This window comes from Pteropus vampyrus, unplaced genomic scaffold (assembly GCF_000151845.1).
Source record: "Pteropus vampyrus isolate Shadow unplaced genomic scaffold, Pvam_2.0 Scaffold14, whole genome shotgun sequence".
Lineage (NCBI taxonomy): Eukaryota > Metazoa > Chordata > Mammalia > Chiroptera > Pteropodidae > Pteropus > Pteropus vampyrus.
In genome coordinates, this window is record NW_011888795.1 from 937,002 (window position 1) to 956,128 (window position 19,127).

General features: G+C 49.7%; 1 protein-coding gene across 1 annotated transcript in view; it reads left to right on the forward strand.

The window, feature by feature from the left end:
- Positions 1-19,127, forward strand: part of LOC105307702 (xyloside xylosyltransferase 1) — a 140,438-nt gene that overhangs the window by 113,404 nt on the left and 7,907 nt on the right. The window contains exon 3 of the mRNA XM_023525669.1: positions 10,923-11,003. Coding sequence (XP_023381437.1) covers positions 10,923-11,003 — 81 coding nt within the window. The remainder of the gene's footprint in view (positions 1-10,922; positions 11,004-19,127) is intronic.

Below are 19,127 nucleotides of genomic sequence, written 5' to 3' on the forward strand. Positions count from 1 at the left end.
TAAAGAGCCAGTTTTACTCAAAGATTTAGTAGGGGGGATATTGATATGCTAACACATATATAGATATATTATAGAGCAGAATATTAAAGTTTTATAACTCTTTTTGATAAGACACAATTTTACATGCTTTGCACCAGCTGGGTCCCAGGTCCCATCCACGCTGACCTTTGTCCTTTCTCTGGGGGAAGTGTTGGAAACCCTGGTCAGTATTTTTTGTGATATTATTATTTTATCATTCTTATATTATTTTCTCATAAGCTAGAGGTATGAGACGAAAGTGGATGTTGGTTATACCTATGAACACAGAAAATTAATGCAGACTCTTCAGCGGCTCCTAAAAGTCGGTGCAGCCCTGTCACACACATCCAGGGAACGTTTCAAAGTGTGGCTTCCTAGGTCTTCTCCTGTGGGACCCTGATTTGACCGATCCAGAACGAGGCCTCCAAATCTGCATTTTGGACGTGTACCCACCGTGATTATAACCTGTAGCTGGATTTGGGAGCCAAAGAACCAAACAGTTTATTTTGACCAGAGATACTAAGAAAGTGGCTGCAAACTGGTATTCCAAAGACCAGGTAGAAGAGTGGGGTTTTTTTCTGGTAGTATGTTTTTTTTTTGTTTTTTTTTTGCTCAATGTTTATTTGTTGCCAACTTTTAAAACCAGGATATGTAATAGCATTATTCATTCATTCATTCATTCATTCATTCATTCATTTTAATAGCTTTCCTTTAAAACTCAAAAGTCTGGACCATACCAGGCCTGCTTTCTAGTGATGGCCTGTTACGAAGGCCCGTACCCTGTGAGTCTCTATGACCTGGCTGTCGTCTCCCCGCCACCGCCTCCATCTTCACTAGTTCACATCCCTGCCTGGCTCTCTGGACTCGGAGGTTTTGATCCCTGTGTAGTGAACACGTGGTTGTGCATAATGTTCTTCAGTCAAACATTGTGAACAACTGAGTCACAATGTCCTTTTCCAGTGAGCAGCCGGCATCGACTGCTGCCACCACTGGCCCTCTCCTGCTCTCAGGGGAACCACTCACCTTCGTTCCCACCTGAGAAGTGAATCGTTTTAAGGAGAAGGACTTCCTCTGATGAAAAGAGAGGGACTTCGGTTGAAGGGTTACTGGGACTCAGAATCATTGCCTCTGCTTAGTACTTCTCCCTGTCTTTCAATTGCTTCCCCATGCTTCTGTTTTTTTTTTCCCCTAGAGCCTCATTTTTCTCTCCTGGACCTGCCCGCCCACAACACACGCACACACGCACACATGCAGGGGTCCTTCACGGCCCTCCTCATGGTAAGACCAACCCAGAGTGTCCCTGTTGATCAGTCAGTGTCATGAGCTTAAGCTCCCCATTCTTTTCACCATTGGTTCCGATCTAAATTCTATCACCATTAGGATATAGTTTTGGAGAGGGTTTTTTTTGTTGTTTTATTGAGAAATAACTGACATACATCACTGTCTAAATTTAAGGCGTACAGCATGATGATTTGATTTACATGCATTGCGAAATGATTACCATATTAGGTTTAGTTGACATACGTCATCTTGTATAGATATAGTAAAGAGAAAAGAGAAAAATTACTCCTTGTGATGAGAAGGAGATAGTTTCTCTAGGAAAATACGTCCAGAATCCCAAAAAAAGCTTGGAGCTATGACCTGTTAGAGCATCATACATACTCCGTGCCCTTGTCTGGGAGGCTGCGTATGAGCACACGGTTTGGCAGGAACCTAGGGCACTGTCAGCTGGCGCTGGCCCTGCCTAGCAATCGGAAGCATAGTCCCCCTTCCTGTTTTCTTCTGAGATAGTGCAGGGCCTCTCTTTTGTTCCGTGAGGTCAAAGGACACCATATGGATTCGTCACCTGACAGGATTGCATTGTTTCTGTGTATGTGTATATGCATATGTATATTTTCAGTTGCCCAAGTCCTGAGACAAAGTTCTCTTTCTAGCATCTTCCCCTTGATATATTCCAAAGGTCTCACAGAGCATGCCTGTGCTCTCATTGATCTGAGTCTTGCTAAAGACACAGACATATGAATTTTGATAACCTTTAAAAAGCCTTTAAAAGGCAAAGAACATTTTCCTTTTTAAATTTAACCCATCTCGTGCCTTACCTGGAATGATTCTTTCTGGGCCCTGAGCATGTATGACTTAGACCCACGTGGCCCCTAACAGTTCCACAAATGCTGAATATAAGCTGCTGGGCTGGGGCCACATTTCTGCACTCCTCTTTCTTGCAGCTCAACCGCTGGATGGCCAGCATCGAGGCCCAGCTGTGGGGCCCTGAATGCCAGGCTCTTATCTTAAGCAAATTGCTGTTGTACATAGGATCCCCAAGCACACCTCCCACAGCATCAGTGGTCCTTAGCATCAGCCCTGCTCTCAGCATCAGTCACCAGCTATTTATTCCTTAGAGATATAAAAAATAGGCAAAATCAGAAAATATTTATTTTAACCACACTCTTAGAAAAATGTACAATCAGACTTTTCAGACCGATTTTCTGACACATCCTGATTTCATATATTTCATCTTAATATAGGTCCAGATATTTTTATTTTCATTCAGAATGCATGTTAATCAAAGGTACATGCATAACCACCGTATTTTGCCCAATTCTTACTGACTGACATGTACAGAGTATAAAAGGAGTATCCCTGGGGCTAATTAATGTTTGAAAATATTTACTTAAAGCATATAGAAGATAAACACATCTCTAGAAAAATTAATAAGAGGGAAGGGAGTGGTTTTGTAAAAGGGTGTTTTTACCACTTTCACCATGATGATGCCCTGAGAGTTTAAGTACCAACCTGTCAGCGAGACTCTGTGTGTTTTCCCAGTGTAATTTGAACAGCTTTGGGGAAGGCGGGAGTGGGGATACAGTGTTTATTCTGTGCTGTAAATTAATTAAGTAGATTATGTTCAGTCTGGTGGTTCGTGTCCAGGCTTTAAAAGGGTGGCACCACACTGGCAAGTGACCTGGCAGGTTCTGGAGATAACGTGGCAGTTACTGGTTGCAGCTTCGCTGTCATTTGCTGTGAGGGGCTTGGTGGCTGCCTCGCCGAGGCTGGGTGTGGCTGGAGTTGCTCTCGAAGCCTTTCACAGACACTGGCATAGGCCTGGGCTGTCTGGCCGCAGTGCGGAGCCTGGCTGTCTCGGAAGAGGCAGGTTTTATCTGTGCTGGTGTTGGGAGTATACCTGTCCAAAGAATTCACTTCAGTAAATATGGCCTGAGTCCCTCCTTCCTGCCAGGTACTGGGCTATAGGCAACGTGGATTCAAATACAAAAAGACACAGTCATTGTTCTCTAAGAACTCACACCGTACTAGGACGGAGAGGCTCACAGGATGAATATAAATATCACAACCACAGAAGTGTCTGGGGCCCAGAGGAGGAAGGAGGGAGCTTCACAGAGGATGTGGCCTCTGAGCTAGATTTTAATGAAGAGAAGTCTCTGGTGGATGAGGAGGGAGAAGGACACTGCAGCCAAGAGGAGCAGCAGCACATGCAGGTTGCATGTGCAGTGACTGCGGCTACTTTGGTCTGGATGGAGCACAAGGGGCGAGGCTGGGACAGAGGAGGATATGGTTGGACAGGGGCAGCCAGATCCTGGGGAGCCTCATGTGTTGTGCTGAAAAGTTGGAGTTCACTCCTTGTGCAGTGAGGAGCATGCCATCAGCCTAATGTCAGGGTAGAAGACGGTAGACGCCTGCCTTCTGGGAGAGGGGTCGAACCTTGTCCCTATCCTAGCTCAATCCCTGTCCTGTTATCTTGGCAGTCAAAACGCCAAGCTGTAACTCACTTCCATTCCACATCGGTCGTGCTTTCTGATATAAGACCCCATGTGAGCTGCAGGCAGGACATTCAGAGATGAATAGGAAACCGACCCTGTCCACCTGTCAGAGGGCCACAGACCGGTGGAGGAGGGACGGACATTGCTGGAGCAGTCGTAAGGAACGATAGCCTGTTGTGTGAAGCACTGAGGACAAGGGTGGTGGGGAGAGCCATTTCCAAAGACAGATCTCGGGAGGCTTTATGTAAGAGTCGGAATTCTAGATCCCCCCAAACTTTTTTCCTAGAGTTTTTTTTTTTTTTTTTTTTTTTAGAGCAAACACTAGCCCCTTTCCTTTTTAACGTTTCTTTTGTTTGTTCGTTCGTTTTAAGTTTGCTCTTTTTGGGAATGGCTCTTATTTCTTTCCTCCCCTTCTCTCTGGCCTCCGTGGCGCATGTCTTCCTCTTTTTTGTTGTTTTCTTTTGTTGTTGTTGTTATCGAGTATAGACAGGCAGACTTTCTCTCTTCCTTTTCTCATTTGTACCCAGTGAGAAACAGATCCCAAATATTACCAAAGCTGCATTTAGAAAGCAGAGGAATTTTTCTAAGAACCTCTACGCTGAACAAGGTTTGAAATACAGTCACTACATTTAATTCCTCATCAAATGGTTGTGTTTTTGCTAAATCGCGTAGGGAAAGGGGCTTGTGAACCAGTTTATTATAAGAAATGGATTTCTCTTTTGGTGACCTGACTGCATCCAGATTGACAGTGCAGACCCAAGGGCCTTGCTGGGTCAATGGGTGTGTCGATGGGTGTGTCGATGGTGCGTGCTAAATGTATCTGCCTGTGGTCTTGAGGCCTGTGTGGTGATGGAGGCAGAGCACAGTCTGTCCAGCTGTTAGCTCAGATGTGAGCCCATACACCTGTGCTGAGGTCTGCTTTATACATGTGAAGCTGAACAAGTTTATTTAATCTCTCAGGGTTTGATTATTTTGATTTCTCGGGAAGAGAAAAGGAGAGGAGAAAACAATCCCTCCTCCACAGAAAGCGATTGTTGTTTGCGAACCTGACCTCTGTCCCACATGTCCTGGGCTCCCTTGGAACATTCCACGTTAATTATACATTACTGTCTTGCCATGATTTTTCCTTTGGCATCCGCAGCTTTGGAAAACAGATAAATTGTGATTGCAGAGTGGCCTGTGCTTGAAGAAGTGAGAGTGAAAAGGGAAAGCTGCAGCCTTGTGAGGACTGAAGGCCTTGAGGTGGCTTGGAGACCAACAGCCTGAGGGCGGAGAGGCCCAGGGAGGGTTCCTGTCACCAGACGGGTGGGAATACAGGTGAGAGTGAGGCTTTCAGTCTAACTGATTTTACCGTGAGGCATAAGGGCTCCACCTCTCAGGTCCCAAAGGGAAGAAGTCGTCTGAGCTCCGTGGCACAGTGGTACAGAGGTTCCCCAGAGACTGCCAGTGTCTGGACCCAGTGCCTTCTACTCCTCCTCCATTTTTTTCTTATTGTGGTAAAATATATATACCATGAAATTTGCCATTTTAACTGTACAGTCACTGGCATTAATTAGTTACATTCACAGTGTTGTTCCACCATTACCACTATTTCCAAAATATTTTCATCACCCCAAAGAGAAGCTCCGTACCTATGAATCAGTAACCCCCATCCCTTGCTCAGCCCCTGTCCCTACTAGTCTGCTTTATGTATCGATGAACTTGCCTGTTCATAGTTCACTAATATGAACTCGATAGTTCATATTAGTGGATTCATGCAGCATTTGTCCCCTCTGCCACTCTTTGCCGTCTCTAGGTCCTGGGGCGCACTATTCCTCCCCTCCAAGCCCCCAATGGGACCCTGGGACTCTGTCAGCCTTTCCTCCTTTCTCATCACAGAAGTTGTACTCTCCAGGGCCCTTGATGCCCCTCAGCCAGCATGATCTTTCTCTGTCTGGAACATCTGGTTTGAAGCACTCTTTCTGCCCAACCTGACTGTTCTGTATTTGGTGATCTGTTTTAGGGTCTTTCTTCCACCCGCACTCTCCTGCTGAACCAGGAACAGCTGGAGGAAGCAGCAGGACAGCGTGGCAGAGTAGATGCTCAGGGATGTTTGTCTTAGTGGGATAGTCACAGGGTGCTCACTGGGCACTGCGGGGTGGTGGGGATGGCATTACAAAGGGGGATCTGGGGCCAAGCTGCCCTCCTTTGAACCCAGGCTTTACCAATTACTAGCTGAGTGGCTTTGGCTAAATTCCTTAACTTCTGTAAGCTTCAGGTTCCTCATCTATAAAGTGGGGATAATAATAGTGCCTGTCTCACAAGCTGGTGAAGAGTAAATGAGTTCAAGTGTGTAAGCCACTTAGAACAGTGCTTACATGTGCTGGCACGCACTGCTTTATAAGTATTCACCATTATTATTACTGTTGTAACCTACGTCACAAAGTTGTGAGGCTGAATAATTCACATAAATTGTTTTAAAAGTGGCTGGCATGCAACAGGTAAGGATGTGAGCGTGTGTGTGAGTGTATGTATGGTGTATTTTTATATCAAAACCAACTCAGCGCTGAGACCAGTTCCAGGGGCTGTCTCTAACTTGAAGTTGCCACTGTTCTGAGACAGGGGACTGGACCACCCCAGGGGCAGATAAAAATTAATCTGCCTGCATTTCCTATCCTTTTGAAGGGAACAGAGAAATAGGAAGCCCCAGAAGATGGATGCCAAGGGAAGGTCTCCTTAGGAGTCTGGTTGAGGTCAAAATTGGTGCAGCCTACACTAGGCAGTGTCATCTGAGTTCACAGCGCAGGCATGGAATTTTCACCTTTTTCCTTCATTTTAAATATGAAAACAAATCATGTGAATTTGAATCCTTTCTGACTTTAGGCCGAAGATCCTCACATTCCATCTCAATTCAGAAGACTGAGTAGGCTTTACTGTTTATGTGGCTGCCTACAGTTTCGATCAAGATTTTTATTTTTTTAAACTCACAGAAGAAAAGTTATCCCCTGTGAAAACCAAGCTTTACAAAACTTGTCTCTGTGCTCTGATTTTAATTGCAAGTTGAAAGAAACCGCAACCCTGCTTGTAGAATAGCTGTGTGAGTGTTACCAGAAGGGCTGGGGCTGAAGAAGCGATGGCTTCCCTACAAATTTGTGACTCTCTCTGAAGGAAAGAGAACTTAGAACTAGCTGGGAAGTTGAACTTCAGTTTCTCAAAGGCAGAGGAAGTGCATGCGTGTATAGTGTGCATGTGCGTGTGCATGTGTGTGTGTTGGGGGGTACATTATGGGAACAGAGAGCATTTCTGGGGATCGTGTTGTTTCCCCCGCTCAGAGCCCCACAGCTCCTCGTCTGTGCCGCCATCACTTATAGAGTGTTCCCTCTCTGGCCACGTGTGCCGCTCTGTGCTGGACGTAGGATGTAACCACGCCAGAGGGATCTCCCAGTCTCCCACAGGTGGTCCCAGGCTCAGCATCTACTACTCCCTAAAAGTATGTTGAAACAGGATGATTTTTATTAAGATCAAAGGGGTTTGTTTTGTGTGTGTGTGAGGGGTGGGGGAGTCTAGACTGGCTGTCAATAAATGCTTGCTGAAGATGAATTGGCCATCAGTCTAATTTCTCCTGTGGCCTTTGCTTTAGACTCTAGAAACAACACTGCTATATATCATGTATTGAGCTGGGTTCCCTGAGCCCCTAGCCTTCCTCTCTCCAGAAACAAGCAAGACCCTCTCTGAAGCTCCTTGAGTACCTATAGGCCAGGAAAAGGACAAGGAAGGAGGGGTTTCGATAAATGGTCCTTTTCCAACCAGACTGGTTAATGTGGCTTCTAAAAGCACCTAGCTTTCTTCTTTTGAGTTGCTGATCTGCGGTGAGAGTCAGATTCACTAAGTGGGGACATGCATTTTCCTCCAGTGAATGCCATCTGACCAGCAGATCAGGAGGCAACAGAGCCTGGGGCCTTACCCAGGCCTGTCCAGGCTGGCTGCTATCTGCAGGCCCTTGCTCCATCATTTTTAGTGGGTGTCCTTGCTCTTTCACAAGCACCCAAGTAACAAAGTCACTTGAGGAATTGCCTGTCAGCATGACCTGAACAACCCCTTTCCCCAGCAGCACATGCCCAAGTTCTCAGAACTAGATGGAGACCCTTGGTCTAAGAGACAGGCCTTCAGGTTCCTCCGCCCACCTCCCACCCCAGCCCCCCAGTGAACATATGGAGCACATGTTACGTGCCAGAGTCAGGACTAGACAAAAAGAAGGAAGGGGAACTCTCATCATCCATCCCTGCTGTGCACCGTGGTGTTCGTGTTTTATTTCATTTACTTCTCTGGCAAAACCTCTCTGCCGAGGTATCACGTTTCCTGCTATCAGAGGGAGAAAACTGAAGCAAAAGGAAGACAAATTGCATCGGTGAGCGCCCGCTGCTTTGGGGACTGTCAGGCACCTCATTACCTCATGCAGTCTTCACAGCACTCTTCTGAGGCATGATGGTTGGTTCCAGTAGAGCTGGCGCCAGAACACAATTCGACCGACTCAAAGTCCTCACTCGTCCTCTACCTTCCTGGCACCCAGAGTGTGGCCTATGGGCCACAGCATCGCATCACCTGAGAGTTTGTCAGAAATGCAGAATCCCACCCCTCCCACCTGCTGAATCCCAACCTGCATTTTATCCAGATCGGCAGATATAAGTTTTGTGTGCGCAATAAAGTTTGAGAAGCACTGCCGTTCACCACACAGCTCCCGTGCAACTGAAGCCTGCGAGGGGAAGTGGAGGAAAAGCAGGGTGGGCTGAGGAAAGCTTCCTGGACGTGGACTTGAGCGGAGCCACACAGGAGTGTCATGGAGGAGAAGCTGCACCCTCTGATCAGAATGGCCTCAGCAGATACCTCTCCAGTCTGTGTTGGGGGGTGAAGGGGCCCTAGTGATGCAGCCCTGTGGTTCCCGCTCAAGTGGAAGAGCAGACATCATGGAGATGGAATGAATCGACTTGCGTGGTCCCCACACATCCAGAGACAGGGTTGCCTGGAGGGGCAGTTGACTTGGAGCTCACTCAGTGACATGTATGCACCCGGATGCCCTTCTCAGGAGGAGGATGGGCATGAAGGTTGAAAGGCTTGGTTTGGAAAAAGCTTCCCAAGATCCCATAGGAGTCTGGCTCTGAACAAGGTGTGGGGATGAGCCAGCCAGCTGGGTCCTGTGTCATCAGCCCTGTGCATTTGCATCTGGACAGATTGAGTTACAAGGTGGCATGGCTGGGCCACTCCGGGCCTGTGCGCATGTGGGCAGGTGTCTGTTGCTCTTGGGCTAGGGGCCAGGTGACTCTGAGGAGGTGGAAGCCCCACAGGGGAGGGGAGTGTACAGGACGCTGGCCGGCCTAGGGGCGTGGATGTGGGTTTAAGCAGAGCCTGGCGACACTGGGTGTTCAAGTGGTTTGGCCCTGCTCTGCTGGGCAGGTTTGTTTTTTTCTCCTTTGCCTACTTGCCAAGGTGTGTCTATACCTAAGGTTTCTTGTTGCTTTTCCTCAGGCTGAGACCTGGTTAGAAACTTGTGGCCTCCCCAGCAAGACAACCCTGTGGATTCCATATTGCGGGGGGTGGTGTAGAGGGCAGAGCAACAAGACCCCACCCCTTGGTGGCACCAAGATTTGTGGGATTAGTGCCTCCACGGGGTGTGGGTGGACGAAGATAAACGCCTAATTAGTCTGGATGTGTTTTAGGTCAGGGCATTTCTTCCTCAGTCAGCAAGCCAGCTGACTGCCACGTGGCAGCTGAATTGCCATGGGAGAAAGGCAGACAGAGGGTAGCCAGGAACCCTTGACCAGCTCACCCCCTGAACAGCCGGAATTCCAGAAGAAGACAGCTCTAGTAGTGCCAGCAGAACTGCCGTCATTTTCAGAGGATTCTAATTATCAGGTAGTGGCTTGGACTAGCATCTAATTTCAATGCCAGCTTTGATCTGCTTCTTTAAAATTCCACTCTTCATGTTCGCTCACATACCAGTTGGTTGTTCTGATTAAGCCCAGGCCGACCCCAGAGAGAGCCGAGAAATCATAGGCCCAGAGTACAGAGAGCCGGAAGGAATAGGGGCAAGGCAGGTTTGTTCCAAGTCATCTGGAAAGAAGACGGCATGTAAATGGGCCACACAGGCCAGTGTTTCACAGCCGTCCCCTTTCCCATCTTCCCAGCTTGGTCCTGTGTTTGGAGAAGGGACCACAGAGCCACAGCACGTCTGAGCTGGGAAGGCCTCTTCGTACAGGCGGGAGAATGAGTCCCAGACGGGTGAATGACCTGGCCAGTGTCAATCACTGTGCAAATCAGTGAAAATGATTAAAATAGCTTTTGCCATTTATACCGTGTCTGGAGTGCTTAAGACAGAAATCCCAGCATGGAGCTCCTTATCCTCCTTCATCCTCTGTATTCGTCATTCCTCAGGTCCACTCCCATGCCTGCTGAATATCCCCCAAATCCTTCACCTCCCTCCATCCTCAGCACCACCCTGCTCTCCTGGTCACTGCTGTAGCCTCCCGCCTGTCTCGCTGCTCCAAGCCATCCTACCCTGACCAGTGACCTTCCCCACACAGGAGCTGCCTGGTTTTAACAACCCTTCGTTACTCTCAGTGTCAAGGTCAGCCTCCCTGCCCTTCCTCACAGGATGCTTCCTGGTCTGGCCCCCGCCCACCACCCATCTCATCTCCCGGCAGGCCGGGCGCTCTCTCACCGCCACCTTCACTCTTCACCTGCCTGACTCCTTACTTCAGGTCTGGACTTAGATGTCACTTTCCCCAGGAAGCCTTTCTTGAAGCCCCCAAGGCTGGGGTGAGGAACCTCTATCGGAGTCTCAAAGCTCCCACTGGTATGCCATCCCCATCTCTTGTCACCCGGAAAAATGCCTGTTGTCTGGTCTGCCCGCCCCCTGCCCGCTTCCTGACGCTAAGCTCCACGAGGGTAGGAGTCATAGTTGTCCTTCTCATGTAATGTTGACTCCTGGGGGCTAGCGATAATAAGCATAGTAGGTTTTCAGTAAGTATTTCTTGAATTGATAATTATGCCAGGGGTTTTTTTTTTGTTTTTTTTTTTTTGTTTTTTTGGTACTTTGTATACCATGTCTTATTTAAGCTTCAATAGAGGCCTAAAACTATCTCATTCTCTCAGTTTTACAGATGACCACAGCTCACAAAGTAACTGGCTTTTGGCCCCATCTCTAGAAAGGGAAGCCCTGAGATGCGAGCCCAGGTCTGACTCCTCAGCCCCTGCTCTTAACCATTGTGCTTGTTGATTGGAATTCGTAGACTCTACCCTGCAGGTCTGTGATCTCTGCTGAGACCCCTGGCAGGCAGTCTTAGAGACCAGGAAGGAGCCTCAGTTCCAGTGACCCAACAAAGGCACGGTGGGAGCAGCTCAGATTCCAGGCCACCTTTGACGAGTTGCTTATTCTCTGGACTAGACAGTTCTGATTAAGTCCTGGTAATGTTGATCCAGCCCAGCACGGTGTGATCTGAGCCGGCCTGACAGGAGAACGGTTTGCTTTGTGGATTTTCTTTTTTTTTTTCCCTTAAAAAAAAAAAAGCAAAAAGAAAAAAGCAAAGATAGCACAGTGGATTGCCAAGCTGTGAGGCTTCAGGGCATACAGTGCAGCCAGCTGTGTGGGGACACCGGGCAGGATGGGGACAAGCTGGATGTTTGGGTAGCCTGGAGGCCAGGCACAACTTGCTCAGGTGTGTTCTGTTTGTATAAAGGACCTCGAATGCAACTGCCCCTGTGCACAGGCCCCGGGCAGCCCTGTGGTGAGGAGAGGCTTAAAAAGTCAAGAACGGTCTTTCAGTCTTTCTGCTTCTTGGGGCATCACAGAGTCGTAGGAAGCTTGGGCAGCACAGGAGGCGGAGGCGAATGGGGCCCCTGCCTTGGGGCTAACCTGGGGTGGAGGAGGAGGCCAGCCCACCTAGCTGTCCAGGTGCCTCTTTCCTGTGCTGAGCACCAGCTTCGTGCCCACAGCAGGTGTGTCATCACCACAACCAAAGGGTGAAGCCGTGAGAGGCCTGCAAGCATGCACTAAACTCTGAGCAGGCCCCTGGCGGACTGGTCAGACTGAGCACCAGGATCGGAGCAGTCTCGCCACGTCCATCCTGGACTCCCCCAGGTTGCCACCATACACAGATTGTGGCTCACAAAAATACTCACCACATGTGGTGGGGCTTTGTTGATACATGGAAATGGGTTTTTGAACAAAAGCAAATAGCTACAAAAAAAAAAAATTCACGTTGTGCTCACACACTGGTTCTAATTTAAAAAGAGATTAATTATTGGAGCTTAATCATTCAGGCATAGAATGATAGGTTTTCAGAACAGAAAAGATTCCTGGGGCTGATTAATCAGTTTAACAGATGGAGGAACTGAGGCCCCGGGAGGGGAAGCGACTTGCCCAAGGTCACGCTAACAGTGTGTGCAGAGCCAGGTGGACCAGGTTCAGGGCCTCCTGCCTGCCACAGACAAGGAGGAGGAAGATGTGTGTTTGCCACAGAGAATCCACAATGCTTCTCACTCAACATGACCTGTGTCCACAGCTTCCATCGCCTCCTCTGATTGTATCACGCATTTTACCTGTGTTATCTCTTAAAAATCCTCTCAACAGCTGTTTCCATGCAGGAAGCCTGAAGCGCAGGGAGCTTCAGTGCTGTTTCCAGGGCAATGAGCAGAGGACCAGGATTTGGACCCCAACAGCCCCCAGAATTTGCATTCTTAACTCCATCACGCATCAGTATATTTTTCAAGGCAGTGGAAAAGCTAATACACATCTGCCTCCCTGCCCTGCCTCCCCCTGCACCCCAGACTGATTGCCAGTCCCTGGGGATGGAAGGTGGCAAAGCTGAGCCCTCCCTCGTGGCCTGTTAAACATGCTGCTTCCCGGAAGCATTTCCCCAGCACCGCCTCCCCTCCCCCACTCCACCGTGACAAAGTGAGAAGGAGCAGCAGACATTAGCAATAAAATTTGTATAAAATTTGCAAGTGGCTATGCTACCTCTTTTATGGCCATTTTCAGGATAATATGATATCATTGCTACTCGTGGTTTTCATCTCTTTGTAAAAATAATAGAAATACTCTTTTTTTCTTTGAATTATGTTCTTTGGGCCAGCAGCATCAGCATTACCTGGGAGTTTGTCAGAAATGTAGCATGTGAATGAGAATCTGCATTTTAACAAGATCCCAGGTGGGTCTCTCTCACCTGAGGTCTGAGAAGTACAGCTGCTCATGACAGGCTCCCAAGGCCAGTCACTGTCCTCCCGTGGTGACTTGCTCCATCCGTGCCTGACAAGTGGAAGATCCTCAGTGTTTATGTCCATGTGACAAACTATTTTACTTTTGACTGAGACCCATGCCACAGTGTGTAGGACAGCAAGCAGGGGTAGACAAAGGTAAGATTGGCTTAGATGGAATGTGAGGTGTCACAGATTTTCTTTTGGGCTTAAGAAGCAACACTTGTTGCTGCAGCTCAGTTGCCTTTGTGCCTGGATCAGCCATGCCCAGGTAGTCTCCCCAAGGGCCGGCTCCTGTATTGGAACATCCCTTTCTGTGAGGATGAAGGGTGCTGGGCTGAATTAATTGAGTTTAATTCCTGACACAAGGTTAAATTCCACACATACCCCTTTCTGTCACACCTGTGTTCTGCTCATTGTCCTGGAAAGCACCTCAGCATGTGTCCTGGACACTTCTCTCGTGTGTCCCCTAGTGCCGTGGGGCTGTTGGGGGCAGTGAGCCAATTCTGAAGGTGACTCTCTCTGGCTTTGTCTTCACCCTGATGAAAGTCTCTCCCTCGGCCTCAATTCAGGGAAAGGGCAGGGCTGTGGAGCTGAGCCAGGGTCCTGGCCACTGAGGCCAGGCCAGTTCCTTGCGGGTCCTCGCAGTTAGCCTGCTGGCTGCAGGCTCTGTGGTCCCTTGGTTGTGTCCGAGGGCTCCCACCAGATTTGAGCTTCTCCCTAGTAGTGAGGTAGGAGCCCCGGCACCTGGGAGCCAAGGGGGTCTTCCAGGTCCAGCGCAAGGAAGGGCGTGGTCCAGAGGGCTGTGGGCAGCCATGGGTCAGGTTACCTCCTGGGCCCCTGCATCACTGACCTTTGTCACCCTGGCATCTCATCACAGATGTGCATTTCTGGGCTGTTGTGGCCAACTTTTCTGCCTTGCCTTCTCTGTCCTCACCTCGAGTGAGACCTGGCTCCCTAGTGATACAATCAGAGGAGGCGATGGAAGCTGTGGACACAGGTCATGTTGAGTGAGAAGCATTGTGGATTCTCTGTGGATTCTTCTCTGTCCTCACCTTGAGTGAGACCTGGCTCCCTACTGTGAAGACCCCCAGCTCACAGAGCCCAGGACATATTCTCCGCTAACTGCCTCTGCCTTTCTGAACTGTTGTTTCACCGCCTTCATTCATTATTCTCCTCTTGTAAATTTCTGCCATCTGATTTGACAATCTCTTATTCCTTTGTTCATTCATTCTTTAACCCACCCATTTATCCATTCATTTGAAACTTAACAGTTCTCAAGGGCCTGCTCAAATGTCCATGCCAGAGGAACCAGAGATTAGAGTGGACACAGTGGGCCTGCTAGCTCATCGGGGTTCAATCTGCAGACAGATGGCCCACAGCAAGTCAGTACCAGCCGCTCAGGCTGTCAGTTTGGCTGACAGGTGGCTGGGCTACTTCAAGGTCCTACATCTTCCCTGGCTCCTCTTCTTCCATCTCCTAAATGTCAGAACTCTCCAGAATTCACACCCACTCTGCACTCTGTCTTTGTGACCTGTATCCAGCCACTTGCTGGGCTTTTGCATATCGCTATTCTTCTCGCCGGTACCTGTTCAAGACTACATGGGTCATTCCCCTTACCCTCCTGGCCTAGCCATGGCTGTTAGTGGTTCTACCGTCTCTATAACCCACCCAGGCTTAAAGCCCCTCCGAGCTCCGTCTGTCTGGTAGAACCCTCCAGTGCTTCCCCATCACCTCTATCCCTTCTTCCTTCCTCAGTTTGTCCTCATTCAGACCTCTAGGGCCTAGCCCGGTTCCGGCACATCCATGCTCCAGAGCTGGTTGTGGGATTGAGAGACGGTAAATTCCACAGACTCACCCACCTGTGTTCACAGCTCTGGGGCAGCAGGTAAGTTTGGAAGCCCACGTGGCCGAAGTGTCCAGGCAGGCTGGGCTTGGGGAACAAGCAGGCTAGGTGACACACCTGCTCCCTGGGTGAGTGAGAAGAAGAGTGATGCTTTAGAGAAGGGCACCACACCCCTTCCTGAGGGCACGGGGGAGCAGCCACTGGGCCCTGGCTGTACCATGCCATGGAAAGCCCCAGGCTTACTGTCAGCCCTTTCAGAGGGCTCCTGAGAAAAGGGGATTGTGGGCATTCGGTGGGTCTCCAGGCTTCAGAATTGGCCAGGCCATTTTGTAGCAAGTCAGAGGCCTTGCTGGCAAGGATGTTCAGCCCTCCGTGATTCCAGTGCCGTAACAGGTTTCACAGAGTCACACAGAGATGGTCAGAGCTGGTGTAGCTTTAGGAATGAGACAGGCAGTGCCAGCTGCCTTTATTGTCCCAGGCTCCCATGTCGAAACAGAAACCTCCATGCATCTGGCTGGTTGGACGAGGGCTGGTCTCTGAGGTACCACCACACCCTGAGAGGAGCCTGGGCAGGGAGGGGCGTTTGCCTTTCTGTGGCTGAGCACCCATGGTGACTGTCAGGGCCACTCCTTGTGGGCATGGCGCTGGGCAGGGTTCGTGCATGCGTTTGCCCCGAGTCCCATTATAGCCCTGTGTGGACTTGCAAATCAGCCCCATCCCCAGGTTACCAATGCGCAAACCAAGGCCCCGAGAGGCACGGTGGCTCACGCAGCTCGTCCTTAGCTCAGGCCCCCGGGTTCCAGATGCGGCCCTTCCTTCATCTCACGACAGCCACTTCCGGCATATGCACTTCAGAGTCTCATCTCTCTGCTAGGCCACCCGTTCTTGAGGGCAGCGATATTCTACTTGCCTCCACATCAATTGGGTGTAGTGAGTGCTCTGTGAAATACTTGGGTGACCACTGATTGATTCTTCTCCCAACTTAGTATACTTTCCAGTGTTCCTGCATGTCTCGCTAAGAACTGGAGACATGGCAGTGTGGGCTTTTGGGCACCTCTCTGCTGGCCGACCAGTGCCATGTGACCTCTAGCCCCGCCCCCGCCCCCTGACATTTCTGAATCCCTCTGCTTTTCCCTGCAGCCCGTGTGTCCAGCCACTGACACCCACCTCTTGTACTCTCCTGGACAGAGGCTGCCCAGCCCGTCAGCGCTGTTTGTCTCAGCCCACTGTGGGCAGCAGGAGTCAGGGAACTTGCCGAGGGCAGTTCTGGACCCCACAGGTGCCCTCTGAGCCCAGACAGTGAGAACACCAGTGAAGATGAGCTGTACTGTTTTCCTCCATCTTCATTGTTAGAGGGTGCTGTGGGCCTAACTGCAGCCCCCACAATTCACATGTGGAAGCCCTAACTCCCAGTGCCTCAGAATGTGACCTTGTTAGGAAATGAGGTCGTCGCAGATGTAATTAACTAAGACGAGTTCGTACTGGAGTAGGGTCGGCCCCTAATCCAGTATATGACTGGTCTCTTTATAAAAGGGCAAGATTGGGACACAGATGTGCAAACAGGGAGAATGTCATTGAAGACGAAGGCAGATATTGGGGTGATGCTTCTACAGGAATGCCAGAGACTGCCAACAAACCCCCAGAAGCCTGGGGAGGCATAGAACAGATTCTCCCTCACAGCCCTTAGAAGGAACTGACCCCACTGATAGCTTGAACTCAGACTTCCAGCCTCCACAACTGTGAGAAAATAAATTTATGTTGTTTAAGGCACCCAATTTGTGGTGCTTTGTTACGGCAGTCCTAGGAAAATACTGTGGAGAGCTCAGTGGCCTTTTAGACAAAAATGAAGAGTCCATGGTACCGGTCGTAACAGTCAGCTCTCTAGAAAGCTTAGCTCATGTAGTAGCTAGCCCAGTGCCCTGCCGTGACCTCCCTCCCCCACGCGAAGGCTTTATCATGGCCTAGTTAAAAACAAAAAAACAAAAAAAAATAGACTTTGGGATTGTATGCTCAGCAGATGTTAACTTCTTTCTCTCTCCTCCTCTTCCCCAGACCTTCCTCAGGTCATCTCACTTCCGTGAACCCCCATTCTCTCAGACTGGGGCCGGCAGTGCAGAGATGCCAGGATTTTACAAAGCAGGAGCATTCACAGCCTCGGGTGCAGGGAGAGGCTACAGTGAGGCTGGGCCAGGAGGGGAGGGGAGGAGGGGGAGGACAGGAGGGCCTTGAGGAAGGCTCTGCAGTGCGCCTCCCCCACGGGGGTCTTTGTTGCATTTCAGCACCACAGTAGCCCGCTCCTCTCCTGCTGGGCAACCTGGTTCCAGCACCAAGACTGCCTCCCAGCTCTGCCTCCCAGCTCTGCCCGGTGCCTTCTCAACCTGTGAAGCAGAAGGCCCTGTCTCAAATCCCTATTTGCCTTCCTCTCCCAGTTCTGGGTGGATTGTGGTTTGGATACTCAGTCGCTGGCCTGCAGAGAGGGCTGATGTTTGAAAGCAAACACATGTTTCTTATGAGGTCCTGCAGACACATCTTCCACCTGCTGTATTGTCTTCCTATTGCCTCAAGCAAGGCCCACTGGTCATTTGGGTGCCCAGCTCCCCTTCCAGTGGCAGGTGTGTTGAGCTGGTCTCCGTGAAATCAGAAAGCACAAACTCTGTGCCCCCTGGCAGGCTGACATCGTCTGAGCAGCACTGCATACCTCGCCACAGGGCCTGTTTTGGGGATGGGAGGGGGCAGTTGCCTTCTCTGAGCACAGGCATCTGTGGGAAAGCACAAATGATTGGCCTGTGAGCGTGAGGTTGCCCTTTCCGTGGTGTAACTGTGGGCAGGGCGATTTCTGAGCCTCAGCTTCCTCATCTGTAAAATAGGAACATGAGCAAGGAGTCTCTATGCGTCTTCAGGTTCTAGATGGCTGCGGTTCTGTGAGGGGCTTTCACTAATAGCCTGCGTGACCTTGGGAACATTTCTTACCCTCTCTGTCCAGCAGAACTAAAGACTTAAGTCTGCTTCAGGCCTCGTGAGCAAGAGATCCTAGTAAGGGTCAACTGTGACTCCTGGCAAAGCTTTGCGGCGGCCCCACAACTCCAGGCAGTTTGTGTCCTCTCCAGTTTGATACCACAGGACAGTGATTCCCCAAAGAACCGAAGAGTCAGCGTCCATCCCACAGAACTTCAGCCTCCGCTCCAGGCAGGACCGCGACACAGTGTCATTGCTCAGAAATCACCCAGCACTATCGCACAGAGCTATTCCCAGGTTACCTCACAGGACCTGGGATGGATGGAACATGGGGCTGCCGCCAAGCATTGCTCTTCAGTCTTGGCCATTCCCCTTTGAGGGCTGGAAAACAGGGTCCCTTCCAAGTCAAATAAGAGCTAATTGGGCCTGGTACGCAAGCATGGGCATAAGGGAAATGGTGCTTCCTGATTCCGGCCTTCACTGATTAGACGGCATCCAGACGTTGTGCTTCTTCCGGGAGGCCCAGCCTCACTCGCTCATTAGGGCCTGCGTTCGGCTCTGATGGACACTCGCGGGGTAAGCCACGGTGAGGAGGTGTGCTGCACGTGATGTCGTCTTCACAAATCTCAGACCTGAAACGGAGGCTTCTTTGCCTGAGAGCCTGACAGTTTGAACTCAGCCTGAGTTGGCACAGTCTTCTGGAACCTTCCTGGGGAAATGTGTGCAGTCGCCCAGGCTTGGCCTGTGTTCTCATCCTTGCTTCTTCCCTCTCGGAAGTGAAAGTGGAAAGCTCTGAGCCTTAGGAGCTAGAAAAGACTAACAGAGGAGAAAAAGTCATGAAGAGACAGAGAGGCAAAAGGGTCTCTGATTTGGGGTGGTGGGAGAAAGGGATTGCTCATGGTAGTGCGTTCTTTTCTGGAGAACCTGAGCTTTTGATTCTCTGGCCAGGGTCTCTAGTTGGGAGACTCGTTGGGGTGACCTTGGCAATGATCATCAGGGGAAGACATGAAGGAGCAAATGGCTTTGCTTTTCACAATTATTTCAAATACCCCTTTCCATAAAGGTGGGTCTTCTTCATAAAAACTAGTTTGTTAGTTTTTAATAGTCTTTTTATGATTATTAATTAGGGTATAGTTGACATAAAACATTTAGAAAATTCACCACTTATAACCAGAAGAATGTGCTTGAAGATTCTCAATTTGTATTTTCCCCGTAAGGCTCTCTGACTTCTGGACCACCTGCACAGGGACTTGGTTCACAGTTAAAGTTATTTCTAAAGGGAAAGAAACCTTATTCCCTCTATT